The 18,092-nt window shown below is 38.9% G+C and overlaps 1 protein-coding gene and 1 non-coding gene across 2 annotated transcripts; one reads left to right on the forward strand and one right to left on the reverse strand.

Annotated features, from left to right (window-relative positions):
• Positions 1-1,614: 1,614 nt before the first annotated feature.
• Positions 1,615-18,012, forward strand: LOC119746514 (protein MEMO1-like). The gene is made up of 9 exons (XM_038223492.1): positions 1,615-1,792; positions 3,311-3,395; positions 4,247-4,315; positions 5,152-5,264; positions 5,998-6,109; positions 7,048-7,190; positions 8,705-8,781; positions 10,526-10,630; positions 14,537-18,012. Exons 1-9 carry the CDS (start codon positions 1,744-1,746, stop codon positions 14,669-14,671), a joined length of 888 nt encoding a protein of 295 aa, XP_038079420.1. The 5' UTR covers positions 1,615-1,743; the 3' UTR covers positions 14,672-18,012.
• Positions 6,591-6,663, reverse strand: Trnaa-ggc. Its single transcript has one exon. It is a non-coding gene; the product is annotated as a tRNA-Ala (tRNA).
• Positions 18,013-18,092: the final 80 nt, after the last annotated feature.

The following is an 18,092-nucleotide window of genomic DNA, read 5'->3' on the forward strand; positions in this document are numbered from 1 at the left end:
AATTGCCTCAAATGCTTAATTTTGTCTCAGTATACTGTTTCACCAGTGATGTAGATACATGCATTATGATCTATTTTCGTCTTTTTGAGTCGTTTCACCTTGACTCATGCACTCAAAGCTTGATACTTCAGGTAAAAAAGGAAGAATTTGAATGGTTCATTGATTGAATGTTACATGCCGTTGTGAAATTACAGAATTTCAATAATAATCTAATTACGTCTACCAAAGAATTATTCAAATCCATTTTATAATTAATTTCGTTTGCATTTTCCGTCACCTAGATTTTCTCTTGTGTTATAAGTAGCACATACCTCAAGATGCTGTGAAGCATTTTTTTTTATTTGGTTGGTCTTGTTCCAAAATTCAGTCGCACAGTAACACACTTATGTGCATGACTCTGTTTCCAAGGACTATTAGGGCGCCAGACTCTTTTCTTTAATTTTTGTCTAAATTTTGCAAAAATGCCCCCTGTGCTTAAAAAGTGCTTGAAATCGAATTAATACCTTTTAAATTTAAAATGAGACTTAAAAAATTTGCTGCAGGAACTTTTTAATGTGCTGAAAAGTGTGTTATATTATGCACACGCCTGGATTTTGTTTTTGTCTTCTGTTTATTTTGTATGATACAAAGTTTGACAAAGATGCAGCATTTCTTTTTTCAATATTAGAATTCCGAATCGCCAGTGTTTTTTTTTTAATATCAGCTGAATGTTCTGGCTATTTGGTACAAGGGTGCACATAAAATAGCGTATGTTTTCCCCGGTAATTATTTTAAAGTTTGAATTGCAGAATTGACATAATGTAAAAAAGAAAAATGTTTGGTTTGTTCGAATATTCGAATTTGAAAAAAATAAATACTAAATTATAAGATTTTAGAAAGAGTTTTAACTGTGTGAGCATTTGTCGTCATTTCTGACAATTAAAGGTAATATATACAACATTTGCCTTTGCTGTGATTTTCGGAAACGGATGGATTTGGGGGTTAGTATTTTCTAGCACATATTGTTACACTGACCTGTTTAAAGTTTGGTGTTCCTAGATGCTGGAAAAACCAAGAAACAAATGCTATTCTTGTAGTCTGGTTCCCTGACCCTACTTCAGACGGAACGGAGCAATTTATAGACGTCAAGGAATTAATTAATGTTGGTAAATTGGGGCAGTATTGAAAAAATGTCAGTTTTTTACAATGATGGTCGGCCGACCATCGTTGGAAACTGATTCAAAAATTCCACTTTTCTTGAAAATGCATGACAGCACACCAGGTGCCAAGATTTCACAAGATGCTTGAGACTATTCACTTACAATCAAGTGAGGTATTTCATAAGAATTTGGTACGTTTGCAAATGTATAATTATGTACGTTTCAGACTTTTTTTCTCTTGAAATGTCCAAAAGCTTGCCAAAAAAAAAAGGCCACTATTGATCGAGATGTAGTATCCATTTCAATTAGTTGTAAGACAACTAAAGTTTTGTGAGGGGGGGGGGGGCGGTTTAAGATGCAACATGGTGCATTCACATAAATTTTAATGAAAATAAAGAGTGAAGCTGAAAATAAAAGTTAATGGTGCTTGTATAGCGCCCTCTGTTGACAAAAACGAGATCGGGCATGCGCCGATCAGCTGTCTGCGGTTAACTTCATCATTATCATATCAGCTGCAGCCGAAAGAAAACTCGCAAGAGACAACTCGGAGAGCTATTTCGGTGGCTGTAAAAACACAGAAAAACTTTCCAAGATAGGTTCAAGAATGTCTGTAAGACGTGCAAGCCATGCTGGGTCCTGGTACAGCAGCTCAGGTTTGAAAATCATCGTGTTTTTGTGTCGAAAATCTGGTGTTTACTTTTTTCATTTTCAGACCAATAATTTCACTCAGTCTGGGTCATGCATGTGTCAAGGCCACCGTTTGTCTGCTGTTTTCTTTGTTGGAGGTTCTCGTTGGAAATTAATTTCCACACTGCCTTGCAGTTGAACATTTCATTTCTTTGATAACATTGATGTGCCATACATCAAATAGTTAATCCTGCAAAGTCACACTGTGAACAATCTTGCCTTGTTATGTTTGATCATATCATGGACACATTCAAAACAATGAAAACCAGGAGATCGAGGGTGCACAATGATTTGGCGATTGTGTAGTTCCAGGCCCTGGGGCCGATTTCACGAAACTCTTGCGACTTATCTTAGAACTGAAGACGAGAGCCCGCTCTAACTTAGAGCCTAATCTTAGAGTCTAAGATAGATCTTAGCTAAGACGCGTTCTAAGACTGATTTCACTAAACCCATTAGCAAAATGCATCAAAACCAATTTGATGGCTGTTTTGTTTCATGTTTGTTTTGTACCGTTTCACAAAACAGTCGTTGAAAAGAAACACGCAAAACCAACTAAGACAAGTTTAGCCACGTTGCTAAGGAAGTTGGGACGTGTTGAACACGTCTTAAGTTTGATGAAATCAATCCTAGGACGGTTCGCGAGTTAAGATGAGTTACCCTTCCTAAGTAAGATGCGTCTTAGCGTTTTGTGAAATAGGCCCCAGTTCCTAGTAATGAGAACAAAAATCCTTTTTCAGGTTAATGGACTTACCAAAATTAGTTAGCGACATTTAAAACCAACAGAAGTCTGGTGGATGGAGGGCTGGGTTTTGGTTTTTATTTAAGAGAAATTTTGCAGTAGAATGGTGATGAATTGACAGATTGGAGAGGACAAAACGCAACACAAAAACAGGGAGCATCACCATGTACCATGAATGCGTAAAACCGCATTGATTTGCCTGGCACCAACTGTGAAATACATGAGAAAGTCACCTTTTTTTACCGAAAAGGACTGTTCAGAATGACAAAAACTTGTGTCATAAGAATTAAGAGAAATCTGCTTTAGGTCATTTTGGAATGATAACAAACCTGCTTGACCCTATTTTGACCAACACTAAAGAGGGGCCCGTACAGGTACACAATTGCCCATGATGACATTCAAAACAATAAAAACAGCATGACCAGGCGAACGAGAATGCACATTGATTTTGCACCCAATCAAAGTAATAGACCCATTTGCGGTTACCGGCGCCATCTTGGCCAGGGGGTGAAATTTATGCGTAGCACAGCGCTATCGTGATCACAACACATCGGCTCATTTCGCTCATTCACTATGCGGCATGAATCGTGCTCCCTAATGTTCCCCTGTGAGTCAATTTTGCCCCCTGGCCAAGATGGTGTTACTTCATCACATCATTTCTACCATTCATGCCAATAGGACAGAAGTTCAGATTATGTTGGGGAATTGTTTGTTTTTTACTATTCTCGTTATTCTCGTTACGCAGAACGAATGTTGTCGGAAGAGCTTGATGCCTGGTTGAGCAATGCAGAGTCATCAAAGCATGCCCCAGCTAGGGCAATCATTGCACCGTGAGTACCATGTCTCTCTCTTGTTGTGGATTCTGAAAAGGGACTTTAGAAAACCCTATGTGGTCTTTGGACTCCGTGTACACTCCACACTGACGAAGAAAGGGTTAGGTTGTACACTTATGAGTCTGAATAGCATACTTGGCAAAGCATCCCTCAGGAAACATCACACAGACTTGTTTGGTTAGTTTTGGGCGTGGAGCTGGACATGTTTTCCACAACAGAAACAAATACTGTAACTATTTGGAACCACTAAACAATTTGGAAAGTTCCACTCTTGAGTGAGATGTGTTCCCAGATTCAATGACGCAGGGTGGGACACTGTTCCAATCCTTGATGGTCCTGGGGAAGAAGCTGTTGTTGAAGATTGTTGATTCTGTTTGTGTTAATTGCATATATGAGGATGATCGAGTAAATTTGTAGAAACAAAGGCCTCTGCTGTTTTTTTGACTGTCTGTGACTGTTCAAACAGTAGGAGGGTTTAATCTGTTAATTTTTCTTCGTACATGTAGTTCAAGGGTAATCCCCCATGGCTCTGAAGTTGTGGTGTAACTGTCCCTGGTGATGTGCTGTAGTTGTTGTAGACGAATCTAACTGCCTGTCTTTCAACTCTTTCTAATTGGTGAATGTCTGATTTCAGATGAGGCAGGAAGATGAAGCATACACATATTCTAGTATAGGGCAAACCATCGTTGTGCAGGCTGTTTCTTTAACGGAAGCATTACAGAACCACAGACTCTGCTTGAAATCTTGAATGCCGCTCACCCCAAGATGATGTGTGCATTTAGATTGAAATTAATGCCAAGACTGGAAAATGGAAACTAATTTTGTCGACTTTATTCCTTTTATTCCAGCCATGCAGGATACTCTTATTGCGGAGCCTGTGGAGCCCATGCCTATAAACAAATAGATCCCACCAATATGTAAGTGTAAATGTTTTTGAGGAGTCAGTATGTTTTATTGACATATGCTGACGAATCCCAGAGAACAAAACAGGACAATATTGTCCACGATTCCCAGCATACGTCCACGATTGGGGTCGTGTTCAAAACCTATGGGAGTCTTCCTAAAAAGTTACAGTACAAACAAAAGAGGGACAATAGGATGTCCACGATCGACGGTGTGAACGCGTTTGTGTGTACGTGCAGATGATTGTAGATAATTTCTGGTGGATTGATTGGAACATGATTTTACCTCTGGAACACCATACTAGCACTTTTAAGTTAAAAAAAAAAAGTTTAAATTGAAAACATATGGTTTCCAAGTAAGTATCGTGAAAGCTATTGGAACGCTAGTTGTCATTTTAGTCACACTTGATCCTTTTCAAAAAGTTGCTTAAAACGTGTGTGCACAGATCGCCATGTGTGTACATGTCAAGGCCAGTTCATATTTGGAGCGCTGTGGTCCAATGGTTCGAACCCTGACGGGGAACATGGTGCTTGTGTTCTTGGGCAAGACACTTTACTACAATTGCCTCTCTCCACCCAGGAGTATAAATGGGTACCTATGAAGGTAGAGACCAGAATGCGCTGATCTCGAGCTGCTGTAAACAACTGTTCTCATGGCCTGATGAACAGGGGTAATAATTGTGAAACGCTTTGAGACCTTTGGTATAAAGTGCTATAAGCACCACATAGCCCAACTAGTATGAAGACTACAGCACTCAGAATGTAAAAGGATGCAAAAGAAGTGTAATGTGACTAACCATAAAATTGCTCAGGTTCTAATGTTTGTCTCGTTTGATCTTTTGTTTTTGCAGAAAGCGTGTTTTCATTTTAGGGCCGTCACATCATGTGCACCTACCAGGCTGTGCCATCACTAGATGTAAAATATACGAGACACCATTATACAACCTCATTGTAGATACGCAAGGTCAGACATTGACTGCTATTATAGCTTAGGGCCATCTCAATTCAATTCTGGAACTTGTTCCGGACAAGTTGTGGGTAGAATCATTCACTTTGTCTGGAAGAAGCTCTGCCTTTGTCCCGGACATGTTCTGGTGAAATTTTCATGAAGCAACTGCTTGACTCACCAATACTGATAACTTCATTGCGGGACGATTGCGGGGAAGTTGCTCAGAATCCTGCAGCTTATAACCAAAACAATGTCCGTAACTTGTCCGGAACTCGTCCAAGATATGAAACGAGACGGACCCTTATACTGTTATTATATATGTAGCTTATATTTTTTTAACACTGATCCAATAGCTTACAAAGTATTTTGGTTCTGTTGAATGGTTGACGGAAATATATAATGCCAAACTTAAAGTTGCTCTACCCATGCTCTTCAACACATTTGATATTTTTGCATACTTACAAAAAAAACAAGCAAATATTTTCTGTGTTAAGCCAACGTCTGTGAAATGTCCCCCCCCCTCCCATGTGGTCCAGGTTTAATCTAATCTCATGGAGGTGTTGAGCACAATAACTTCTTAAGTACAAAAAAATGGTTACCAGTCAAAATGATGTGTATTGTACACTGCTTTCGACTGGTTCTCAGCTTTATTTTCTGTTTTGCATGTACAAAACCGTATTTTCTGCTTCGTAGCTTCTGATGTTAGTCATGTTTTTACTCATGTGGGATTATTGTTTGATGATTTCAGTGTGTGAAGAGTTATGTAAAGACGGTCCCTTTGATGTTATGAAGACTCAAACTGATGAGGAGGAACACAGTATAGAAATGCAACTGCCTTACATCGCCAAGGCAATGCAGAGGTAGGTAGTCAAACCCTAACCCTGCTCAATCCAACAAGATCCAACTAATTTACATTGCCGTTGGGTCCTGTTGGATTGAGCAGTAGATCCTTGTATATATTCCTGTTGAAATCTGTCGGATTCAGCAGGCAACTGAAAACATTCAGAGGCGGATTCTGTTGGGTACTGGTAAATAACGCCAAGTTGGACTCTGTTGGATCCAGTAGACAACTGAAAACTAAGGCACAGTTGGATTCTGTTGGATTGAGCATGCCAGTCATTTTATACATTCAGGTACCCAACAACATGGCAAGTTGGATTGTGTTCATATGAGTAACCGTTGGACTCTGTTAGATTTAGCAGGGTAGTCCTGGGGAACTATTAGGGGGTTAGGGTCTTGTCAAGCTATTTTCGCAGTTGTATAGTTGAAGTTTAAGGAGAGTTGAGGGCATAACAGGAAAGATTTCTATTTATTTTAAGTTTAAAGAGTTGAACAACAAATTGACTGGAGCCGGGTTTGAACCTGCGGCCTCCGGATTGCCATTCCGGTGCTCTACCAACTGAGCTATCCAGCCCTATGTTGGTGGTTCCCCATTTTGTTAGTGTCTTTGTTCAAGGGGCGCTAGTCAGAAGCCATAAACCCATATATGCTATGCAGCCAGGGATCATGCCCAAAGTCACGATGCTAACAAACCTGGGAAATAGCACACGGGGATCACTCAGAGAGAATACAGCTTTTTATATCAAATTTTCAAACAAACTGCTAAGAGAATTTGACTTTGAATTTGGTGCATTATAACAATCTCTAAAAGTTGAACAAAGAAATTGACTGGAGCAGGGTTTGAACTTGCGATCTCCAGATTGCCGCTCCGGTGCTCTTCCAACTGAGCTATCCAGCCCTATAATAAGCCATACTGAATAAATGAAACTGATTGTCATTGTTTCGTTGCCGTCTCCAGTAAACAGGGTCAGTTCACCATAGTGCCTATCCTTGTGGGCTCGTTGGTGGGGGAAGGAGAGCAGATGTACGGCCGGCTGTTCAGCAAGTACCTGGCTGACCCCGAGAACCTGTTTGTCATTTCCTCAGATTTCTGCCACTGGGGTGAGTTTTAAAATGCATGACATAAACTGATTGCAGAGTTCGTGCGTTTCAACTTTTATTTTGGTGTGATTCACTGTTGGTGAATTTATTTATTCCATTAGTGACTGTATTACCCGAAATCAACCTGTCTGTTACTCTCTGTAGGGCCCAAAAGCGCTGGTTTGAGTATGTTCGGGCGAGTACCATAAGTCGACTAGTAGTTGATTTATGACGTAACTTACACCTGCCCACTAATAGCAACGCGCGAACACCTCGAGCCAAAAGTCTTAGTCCTGACTCCCCTTTGTTCTTCATGATGCATGCGGCTATTGGTAACCAGCGATGCAATCGTGCCCCATGCTCCGGCTCCAAATAATCAACTAAAGTAGTCCAACCAACCATCTTTCAAGCAAAATAGTCGAACTGTGGTTAACTATAGTTCACAACCAAACTTGCTCCATGGACTCGGTGCATGAACAGTACAGGGTGAGTAAAAAAGGAAACCCAAATGTCGGGACTATTGTTTTAGTGAAGTTCTGCATGTAGCACCTTCAAAATCTAGGATATGAAAGCCCAGTTCATAAGCTTTCTTTTAGTACAAAAATAATTCAAATCACTCATGTACTTTTCAAGTTACAGAATTTTAATCACAACCACGATTTTAAAGTTCTGTCCACGAATCACAAAAAGGTAAGTGTTCTTTCAGCAAAACGAAAACAAATCACATAGGGATGTGTGTGAATTGTTTTCGTTTTGCTGAAAGAACGCACACTTTTTTGTGATCCGTGGACAGAACTTTAAAATGGTGGTTGTGTTTAAAATTCCAAAACTTAAAAAGTACATGAGTGATTTGAGTGATTCTTGTACTAAAAGAAAGCTTATGAATTTTGCTTTCATATCCTAGATTTTGAAAGTGCTACATGCAGAACTTTACTGAAACAATAGTCCTGACATTTGGGTTTTGTTTTTTTGACTCACCGTGTAGATGGTGTTTTCTGTCCTCTTTCAAAAGCCCCAGTGGGAGGGACACACCGCATGTGCTTACTGGTTCACATACAGTCGACTCTCGTTAGTACAAACTCTGTTAATACAAAATTCTGGTTATAGCAAACATAAGGCATTGGTCCCAACTGTGCATTTGTGTGCACAATGAATGTGATTGATGTTCCTCTTAATACAAAATGCTGATATAACAAACAATTTGCCTAGGTCCGAACGAGTTTGTATTAACGAGACTCGACTGTATATGGCTCGAATTACGCACGACTTATTTCATTCTGAATGTACACAAACCTGTAGTGTCTTCGCGTGAGCGTCAGGCGTCAGGCGTCGTCAGCAATGCGTTTGAATGTCCCTCTCAGTGGTCCCCCCAACTCTCCCTTTGTAACCGTTGAGGGGGTACTAGTGTACCGAGTCTATTGTTTGGAATATCCATCATTGGCCAAGTAATGTGGACCTTATAGATTGGTCTATAACTTGTTGCTTGCTCTGGGCATTTTATAAATTTGCATGTGTTTCCTATCATTTCATTACAGGTCAGAGATTCAACTACAAGTACATATATGAGCCCTCGTATCAAATACACCAATCCATCGAGTCCCTGGATAAAATGGTAAGCACGGCCGTGTACTTGCAATCTTTATGCTGGGAAAACCTACTATGTTCAATCCTAACAGAGCATAATGCTCCAAAGGTGAAATAAAATAACCCCAGTTGTGAAGCACGAAAGACGGAACCTGTGCTGCCGCGCTGATGCTCTTAATATGCTTTAGATATGTACCCAAAATTGAGTGCATAAATAAATTCAACATTTTATTGGACATCTTGAAACTGATATAGTTCAAGTTTTGCACAATGGGGGACCACTTCTAATTATGCTACGGTTAAAAAAATCTTTTAGAACAAAATTAGTGGCACACTTGCAAGGGGTGTAACAATTCATGAATGTGTCGACAATTGCTGTAGAATGCAGCACTACAAGTAGCATGGTATGGAATTCTGTAGAATAAACTCTGACAAAAGGAAGTCAATTTCTGGCACCAGAAGTTCAAATATGTGGACAGCTCACCTTGTATTCGGTGATCAAAACAATAACAAAATTGTACCTCCAAAATGATACTTCAGAATATATGTAAGCATTCTGGCAAAATGAAACAGAACTGGGCACAGAACGTAGTGGGAAAAAATGCAAAAAAACTGAATTTGCGTGATTTCTTTCAATTTTCAGATTTATTGATATTTGTCATCTTTGATATGTTTACTACACATAATTTAACAAATTAGTATAGAAATTCTGGAATAAAAGTGTTCTTAAGAAAAAAACAATTGGCATCTTTGATTTTCACAAACACAAAACTTGAAACTTCCAAGGCCTTTTTCTCAGTACTTTTTTGACATGTTGATAACTTTAAACAGCCATAACTTGTCAATGGAATGTCCGATTGAAATGCAGCAAACAGTATTGTAAGGAGAATTTTTATTCTCTTTCCTAATACTTGCAAACCCTCGTTTTGATCTCTGCCCAGTTCCGTGTCTTTTCACCAGAACATCACAAAATGTGAGCCGCTGTAGCAGTTTTGCAGAGTTGCAAACTTAAAATTCAACTTACATACACTTTCTTTGCATGTATAGATGAACCCATCAAATTCATACATGTCAACAAAAATGCTATAACCTGTGTACATGATAATATGGTGATGCATATTGCGTACATAGTATTGTGATGTGTATTTATATCGCAAAAAATGTCGCTAGTATACAAATATTGAATGCTTCGAGTGGTGTAGTAAAACTAGCCTCCCGAGGTGATCCATGGACATTCTATTTTCCCTCGGCTTCGCCTCGGGAAAATAGAATGATCCATGGATCACCTCGGGAGGCTAGTTTTACTTCACCACGAGATAAAGCATTCAGTATTTGTTTTATAACACTTCACCCACAGATTCTGCTTGATTTTAATATTTTAAATTATTTAAATCTGAACACAGCTGAAATAAACTTCAATTTCAATACAAAATTGGTGGAAAATATATTTCTCTCTTAAAAACTACCCCTTCACGAAATGTTTGAACCCAAGTCTGCGGCGCGCTCTCTTTGGAATAATACGCGCTACGCACAACGCGCAACGCGCACACCAGCATGCATTTGCACACAAATACCGCGGCGTGGAAATAGTACTTTGGTTGCTAATGGTATAGTACTTTGGTTGCTATGCGCATAGTACTTTTGGCCGTGCACAGAAAGATAGCAAAATTAGAAAGTAACATGTGACTCGCTCTAGGCCAATCAAGACACAGAATCTGTGGGTGAGGTGTTATAATCACTTATACTGACTGACTGGTTTAATCTTTCCAAAGGGCATGCAATACATAGAGAATCTGGATCCCGTAGGCTTCCGTAACTACCTAAAGAAACACGGCAACACCATATGTGGCAGACATCCTATAGCGGTCCTATTGAATGTAAGTAACAGGGGAAGCTCTTGGGATTTCAGCAAAGATTGCTTTTAGATTGCATAGTTTTGTCTTTGCCTGAGTTTAAGGGTTTGAATTTGGGAGATGCCAAATTACTGATTTTGCTTTGACTTTCTTTTCAAATTCTTTGGAAGACTTGGCATAGGAATAATGAGTATAGTTTCTCAGTGACTAGTTAGAACTCTATGGATGACTTATAAGAACTTTGGCATAATTGTGTGCACTGGCTTGAGTGCATAGGACACAAAGTATACACGTCAACTTTCATCTGAATATGCACTTGTCTTTTGCATTTTCACATGGTTGTTTGGTGCACTGCGGTGGTAGATTCAAATGTTTTTGTCTTCTTCTTTGTCACATTGGAGAGGGTACTTGTATACTGAATCCATACACTGTTGGTGCAGCATTAGGGTGAAGGTTGCTGATTCTAAATCTCATTCATTAGCAGTCCTCACTTTTGGCATCTCCTAAATTTCATTCATTAGCAGTCCTCACTTTTGGCATCTCCTAAATCTCATTCATTAGCAGTCCTCACTTTTGGCATCTCCTAAAGCTCATTCATTAGCAGTCCTCACTTTTGGCATCTCCTAAATCTCATTCATTAGCAGTCCTCACTTTTGGCATCTCCTAAATCTCATTCATTAGCAGTCCTCACTTTTGGCATCTCCTAAATCTCATTCATTAGCAGTCCTCACTTTTGGCATCTCCTAAATCTCATTCATTAGCAGTCCTCACTTTTGGCATCTCCTAAATCTCATTCATTAGCAGTCCTCACTTTTGGCATCTCCTAAATCTCATTCATTAGCAGTCCTCACTTTTGGCATCTCCTAAATCTCATTCATTAGCAGTCCTCACTTTTGGCATCTCCTAAATCTCATTCATTAGCAGTCCTCACTTTTGGCATCTCCTAAATCTCATTCATTAGCAGTCCTCACTTTTGGCATCTCCTAAATCTCATTCATTAGCAGTCCTCACTTTTGGCATCTCCTAAATCTCATTCAATAGCAGTCCTCACTTTTGGCATCTCCTAAATCTCATTCATTAGCAGTCCTCACTTTTGGCATCTCCTAAATCTCATTCATTAGCAGTCCTCACTTTTGGCATCTCCTAAATCTCATTCATTAGCAGTCCTCACTTTTGGCATCTCCTAAATCTCATTCATTAGCAGTCCTCACTTTTGGCATCTCCTAAATCTCATTCATTAGCAGTCCTCACTTTTGGCATCTCCTAAATCTCATTCATTAGCAGTCCTCACTTTTGGCATCTCCTAAATCTCATTCATTAGCAGTCCTCACTTTTGGCATCTCCTAAATCTCATTCATTAGCAGTCCTCACTTTTGGCATCTCCTAAATCTCATTCATTAGCAGTCCTCACTTTTGGCATCTCCTAAATCTCATTCATTAGCAGTCCTCACTTTTGGCATCTCCTAAATCTCATTCATTAGCAGTCCTCACTTTTGGCATCTCCTAAATCTCATTCATTAGCAGTCCTCACTTTTGGCATCTCCTAAATCTCATTCAATAGCAGTCCTCACTTTTGGCATCTCCTAAATCTCATTCATTAGCAGTCCTCACTTTTGGCATCTCCTAAATCTCATTCATTAGCAGTCCTCACTTTTGGCATCTCCTAAATCTCATTCATTAGCAGTCCTCACTTTTGGCATCTCCTAAATCTCATTCATTAGCAGTCCTCACTTTTGGCATCTCCTAAATCTCATTCATTAGCAGTCCTCACTTTTGGCATCTCCTAAATCTCATTCATTAGCAGTCCTCACTTTTGGCATCTCCTAAATCTCATTCATTAGCAGTCCTCACTTAGCAAGTTTTCCTTTTTATGCCCCGCGGCGAAGCCGAAGGGGCATACTGTTTCCGCCTTGTCCTTCCGTGGGTGGGTGGGTGTGTGGGTGTGTGTGTGGGTGGGTGGGTGTGTGGGTGTGTGTGTCCGGACAAATCTTGTCAGCGCGATAACTTGAGAAATACTTATAATATGAACTTCAAATTTGGTTTGTGGATTGTCCTTGGTAATCCTAAGAAGCCTTTTGCATTTGGGGCCGAAAGGTCAAGGGTCAAGGTCACAGTGGCTGAAACAATAGAAATTTTGTCAGCGCGATAACTTGAGAAATACTTAACATATGAACTTCAAATTTGGTTTGTGGATTGTCCTTGGTAATCCTAAGAAGCCTTTTGCATTTGGGGCCGAAAGGTCAGGGGTCAAGGTCACAGTGGCTGAAACAATAGAAATTTTGTCAGCGCGATAACTTGAGAAATACTTTACATATGAACTTCAAATTTGGTTTGTGGATTGTCCTTGGCAATTCTAAGAAGCCTTTTACATTACGGGCCAAAAGGTCAAGGGTCAAGGTCACAGTGACTAAAACAAAAGAAATTTTGTCAGCGCGATAACTTGAGAAATACTTTACATATGAACTTCAAATTTGGTTTGTGTATTGTTCTTGGTAATCCTAAGAAGCCTATTGCATTTGGGGTCGAAAGGTCAAGGGTCAAGGTCACAGTGGCTGAAACAAAAGAAATTTTGTCAGCGCGATAACTTGAGATATACTTTACATATGAACTTCAAATTTGGTTTGTGGATTGTCCTTGGCAATCCTAAGAAGCCTTTTGCATTTGGGGCCAAAAGGTCAAGGGTCAAGGTCACAGTGGCAGAAACAAAAGAAATTTTGTCAGCGCGATAACTTGAGATATACTTTACATATGAACTTCAAATTTGGTTTGTGGATTGTCCTTGGCAATCCTAAGGAGCCTATCGCATTGGGGGTCGAAAGGTCAAGGGTCAAGGTCACAGTGGCTAAAACAATAGAAATCTTGTATTTATTCTGAGATCATAGGGATTAGGGATTAATTCATATAAAACCTACAGAAGACACTAATGCTGTCAATGAACGTTCCATTTGACCAAGGTACATGTAAGTTGATGTTAGAGTGGTGTTATGTCATGGAAACAGTCACGGTTGCGGGGCATTTGTGTTTGTAAACACACCTGACTTGTTTGAGTTCTGAAAAAGATGCAACGTAGAGCGCTGTGGTTCAAACAGTTATGGTGTGGGACTCATGTGCGATGGTGCACGGATTTTGAATGCTGACTGGGAAATATGGTTCTTGTGTTCTTAGGCAAGACACTTTACTACAATTGCCTCTCTCCACCCTGGAGTATAAATGATACTGGTGAAGGTAGAGACCCGATTGTACTGATTTCGAGCTGCTGCAGAAAATGGTCTCGTGGTCTGATAAACAGGGGTAATAATTGTGAAGCGCTTTGAGACTTTGGTATTAAAGGGAAGATACAACATTTGCAAACATCAAAAAACGAAATGATCACATTATCACGAAATAACTTACTGGATTGTTAGGGAATGACAGTCTAAAGCATCCTGTAAAATCGTAGCTGCTGGTTTGCTGACATTTTCAAGAAAAATTGTATTTTTCCAACGCTGGTCAGCCGACCAGCGTTGGAGAAAACTGGCTTTTTTCAAAAACTGCTCCTAATTTTCCATATTTAGTTATTCTGCATTTTGTTTGCAATTGATAACACACCTGTGAAGGTAAAAGCCTGCTAGACTGATTCTCTGACCTTACAATTCCCCTAAGTCTATAAATTGCTCTGTTTCATCTTAAGTGGGGTCAGGGAACAGACTACTAGAACATGATTGGTTTTCTTGGTTTTTCCTGCATCTACGAACCCAAAACGTGAAACAAGTCAGTGTAACAATATTTACTATAACATACTAAACCTCCAAATCCATTTATTTCTGTAAATTGCAGCAAAAGCAAATGATGTACATTCCCTTTAAGCCCTGTCTTTGCACCACATTATTGTTATCATTAATGCGTGTCATATTGCCTTTCTTCTCCCCCCCCCCCCCTTTTTAATCTCAGGCTATCCAGACATTAAAGACCAAGAACGGACGCACCATGTCCCTCAAGTTTCTCAACTACTCTCAGTCCAACCAATGCAAGTCCATGCGAGAGAGTTCCGTCAGCTATGCCTCAGCTTCCTTCACCATGAGCTGAGAGCAAGCCGTCAGGAAGGTAGTCACAAGCCGCCAATATTTCAGGAGGGGAATAACAAAAATTATGATAATATTTATCTTCGGCATCTCAGGATATCTTCATATGTGTGTGTGTGTGGGGAGTTTGGGGTTCAGAATGAAAACTCATTCAGAAACAATTTTGGGCCTCGGGTTGCAGGTTGAAGGAGAGAGAAGATACCATTTGTTTTAACATTTTTTTAAAAATAATTGTTTGAGTCCAAGTGTCATTGTTTGGAACAGACATGAGAATCAGGGTCTAGGCTAGAAACGTTATTTTAGATGGAAAGATTTATGAAAATGGTCCTTAAAGTATGAAGTTCTCGTTCAGGGGAAAATATGGTTTAAAAAAAGACAGACTGAGGAATGAAATAAAAACAATTGACTTTTTCCAAACCGAACACTTCTCAAGACAGAAAAATCTTAGTTAAATACACAGTTTGAAGCACCTTCTGTCATTAACATATGCACCGTCATTTTGAACAAATCACGTCTAAGCCGCAGAATCGCCGTCACGTCGTGAGAGGCATGAGTATGGTTGCAATTATTCTGTCGAGATGCCACTTGTTCCACGATAATCACATGATTTCTCAATTTTGACGATTCTGTCTGGGTGCAAGCAAATCACGGGCCAACCTGTGGTTGGCTTTACCCCGTGTCTTGGGACTCCATTTTTGCAGAGTGGATCATGCTAGATGATATATCGACAATTTGTTCATGATAAAAGATATGCCCAGGCTTTGTGCACGTTACAAGTTGAAGAAAATCGAAGAAGTTGGACGCATCTTGAACTGGATTATGCCTGAAGTGAATAAAAAGCCCAAACTTACATGTAAGTGGATCTTTTTTCTTGTATAGCAGTGCCAATCTTTACATTGCATAGCGAGCATGTTACAAGAAACGCAGTTGTCTATCCATAATTATGTCACAATTGACTTTCTGTAGTCATTTCAGTATTATATAAATGGAAAATATATGCTGCAAATTAATTTTTGTAACTTCTTGTGTCCAAGCTAAATAGTAATTGCCAGAATTAAAACGCATTAAAATAAAAAAATTAAATGCAAAATATTTCCATTTATGACACAAAATTTATTTCACATTTACATGGTGTATAAAACCAGGCATGAGTTAAAAGCTTAAATAACATTTTGCTGATGAAAAGCAGACTCAAAATTTAAACGGGAATACAGTGCATCCAAATGAATTGTTTGAAGCACTTATCTGTAACACAAGCTAAATGGTGAATGGTTTACAGTTTAATACCATTGTTACTTGCATGCAATGATAAATAACATCCTCGTCATTTGAAAATGCAAATATTAAGCCTGCTATATGACATTTGGGGCTAGAAATTCACAGACAGGTTCAACAGAAAGTACCAGGAAAAAAAGCCCCGTGTGCTATCTAGAAATAGATTGTTTGCACTGCGACCATGTTTGTGGTCTGTGCTTTTGTTCAACAGGGATACACATGAGTAGATATATTGTGCATTCATTGTAATGAATTAACTTAACAAAACACACCTCAAACATGGCGTCTGAATGCAATTCATCTATGAGTTTGTGATTAAGAAAACAGCTAGCTCTTCAACTTACATTTCCTTTTTACCTTAGGAAATATTTGAAAATATGCTGTAACACCCAAGAATCATGTAAGAAATGAAGAAAATCTTTTGGTTGACCATGAACTGTGTTGGTGTGTGAACCATTTTATTGAGGATTGCAAGATTTTCCGACATACCCTAAAACCCCAAACTTGACTTTTACAAATGAAACTGTATTCTAGTGCTCTTATATTCTCATACAGACTGCGTTTGACATTCGATACTGATCATAAAAGGCAGTACTTACTGATCATATCTAGTATTTATGGCATGATTATGGGACCATTCAAATGCATTTACTTCGGCTTAAGCCCGTCACTTGTTTTACTTTCAAATGTTATTGCATTATGCCTTGTTTATATTTGTTAGTAAAACAAAGGAAAGGAATGGGTCTTAGGAAAGGTGGGAACTGGTTCATTACATTGTTATTAATGCAGACATGCTTGCTTTTGACCGAGGCTTTTCAGAAAAATTGGTGGATTTTTGCGGATTCTTAGTGAAGAGTGATTCCTGCGGTATGGGCACGCACACAGTATTTATTATAAATGTATATCAAGATTGTGCAAAAAAAAAGGAAAAAATGTTGCAACCTGATGCCACTTCTGCGATTGTGTACAAAGTCTATGGAGAGTCAAGAAAATTGTCTAAGTATTTCCTAACAAAATTGGAAATATTTCTCAGTCCCAGATTCATGTCTTATCATCATTTTTGCAATGAATGACCTTCATTAAGATGATATATGAAGAAAAAAGTGGCGTCAGGTTGCAACATTTTGTCCAAAGAATCTACAAGCGTTTGTAGGCAGGAAAAAATTAAATCTTTTGAAAGACCCAAAGGCCAGTTGCATTACATTGTACACTTTTACAGGGGTTGGTGCTGAATTCAACACTCTAAAAAAACAAAAACGTAATTTCCATTTTTTATAGAAGTTAAGAAATGAAATGTGGCCATTAAAAAATCCTGCAGTAACAATTTGTCTGCAAGTTGAATTTAATATCGAGAATTTGAAATAGTTCGTACAAAATAGGGGTTTTTGCCCCGAGTTCCGCTAGTCGTGTTATTGAATATCAAAGATGAATTCCTATTTTGTGATTTTTCTTTCAAAAGATATTTACAGTAGTCGTTGTATGTAGTTAGACTTGTATTAGAAATAGAATCTGTGTAAAGGACGCACCGTTGACGTTTCGGCTAAATCCGGCTACCGGATGTTTTTAAGCATAATTTAACACCTCTTGACACCAAGTGAAAAACGATAAAAGTACCACCATGTAACCAAAAATATTGTTCTTTTTGGTTGTGGTATCCGGTATCTTCATTTCTTCCCTGTTTTGTGGGTATCATCTTTACTGTCTTTAGAAATATTTTGGTTCACAAAACCAAATTTTTCACTCGGAGACCGTTTATTTAATTGGAGGCTAGTCATCAGAACGTTTGGACGTTAATGCATCCATGAAAATACTGATAAGTATTTTGCCTATCGCTTGCTTGTCTCTTTTGTTTGTTGGTCATTCACCTAAGAAGTTGTAAACAGATTTCCTACTCGATGCACAGAGCTAATCTTCTGCATGGTTCATTTCCTTGGTAATCAGAAACTATGGATTATGCAAAGTAGCGATTCGGATAATACTTGTACATGGAATGATTATAGTTATAACAAATGTAGCTATGTATAACAATTCTATTTCACCATTTAATAAAAACTTTTCACAACTACCGTATTTGTTGACTCGTGTGTTTATTGTAAGCAGGTTGGGCAGTATTTGATAATACTCATACCAAAAAATCATGAATAATATTA

The sequence above is a fragment of the Patiria miniata genome, unplaced genomic scaffold (genome assembly GCF_015706575.1).
Source record: "Patiria miniata isolate m_02_andy unplaced genomic scaffold, ASM1570657v1 HiC_scaffold_7, whole genome shotgun sequence".
In the NCBI taxonomy this organism is placed as follows: domain Eukaryota; kingdom Metazoa; phylum Echinodermata; class Asteroidea; order Valvatida; family Asterinidae; genus Patiria; species Patiria miniata.

Coding starts and splice junctions, on each gene's coding strand:
- LOC119746514 (XM_038223492.1), top strand. CDS start 1,744: ATGTCTGTAAGACGTGCAAGCCATGCTGGGTCCTGGTACAGCAGCTCA. Junction 3,396..4,246: donor GCTAGGGCAATCATTGCACC/GTGAGTACCATG, acceptor CTTTTATTCCAG/CCATGCAGGATACTCTTATT. Junction 5,265..5,997: donor CCTCATTGTAGATACGCAAG/GTCAGACATTGA, acceptor TGATGATTTCAG/TGTGTGAAGAGTTATGTAAA.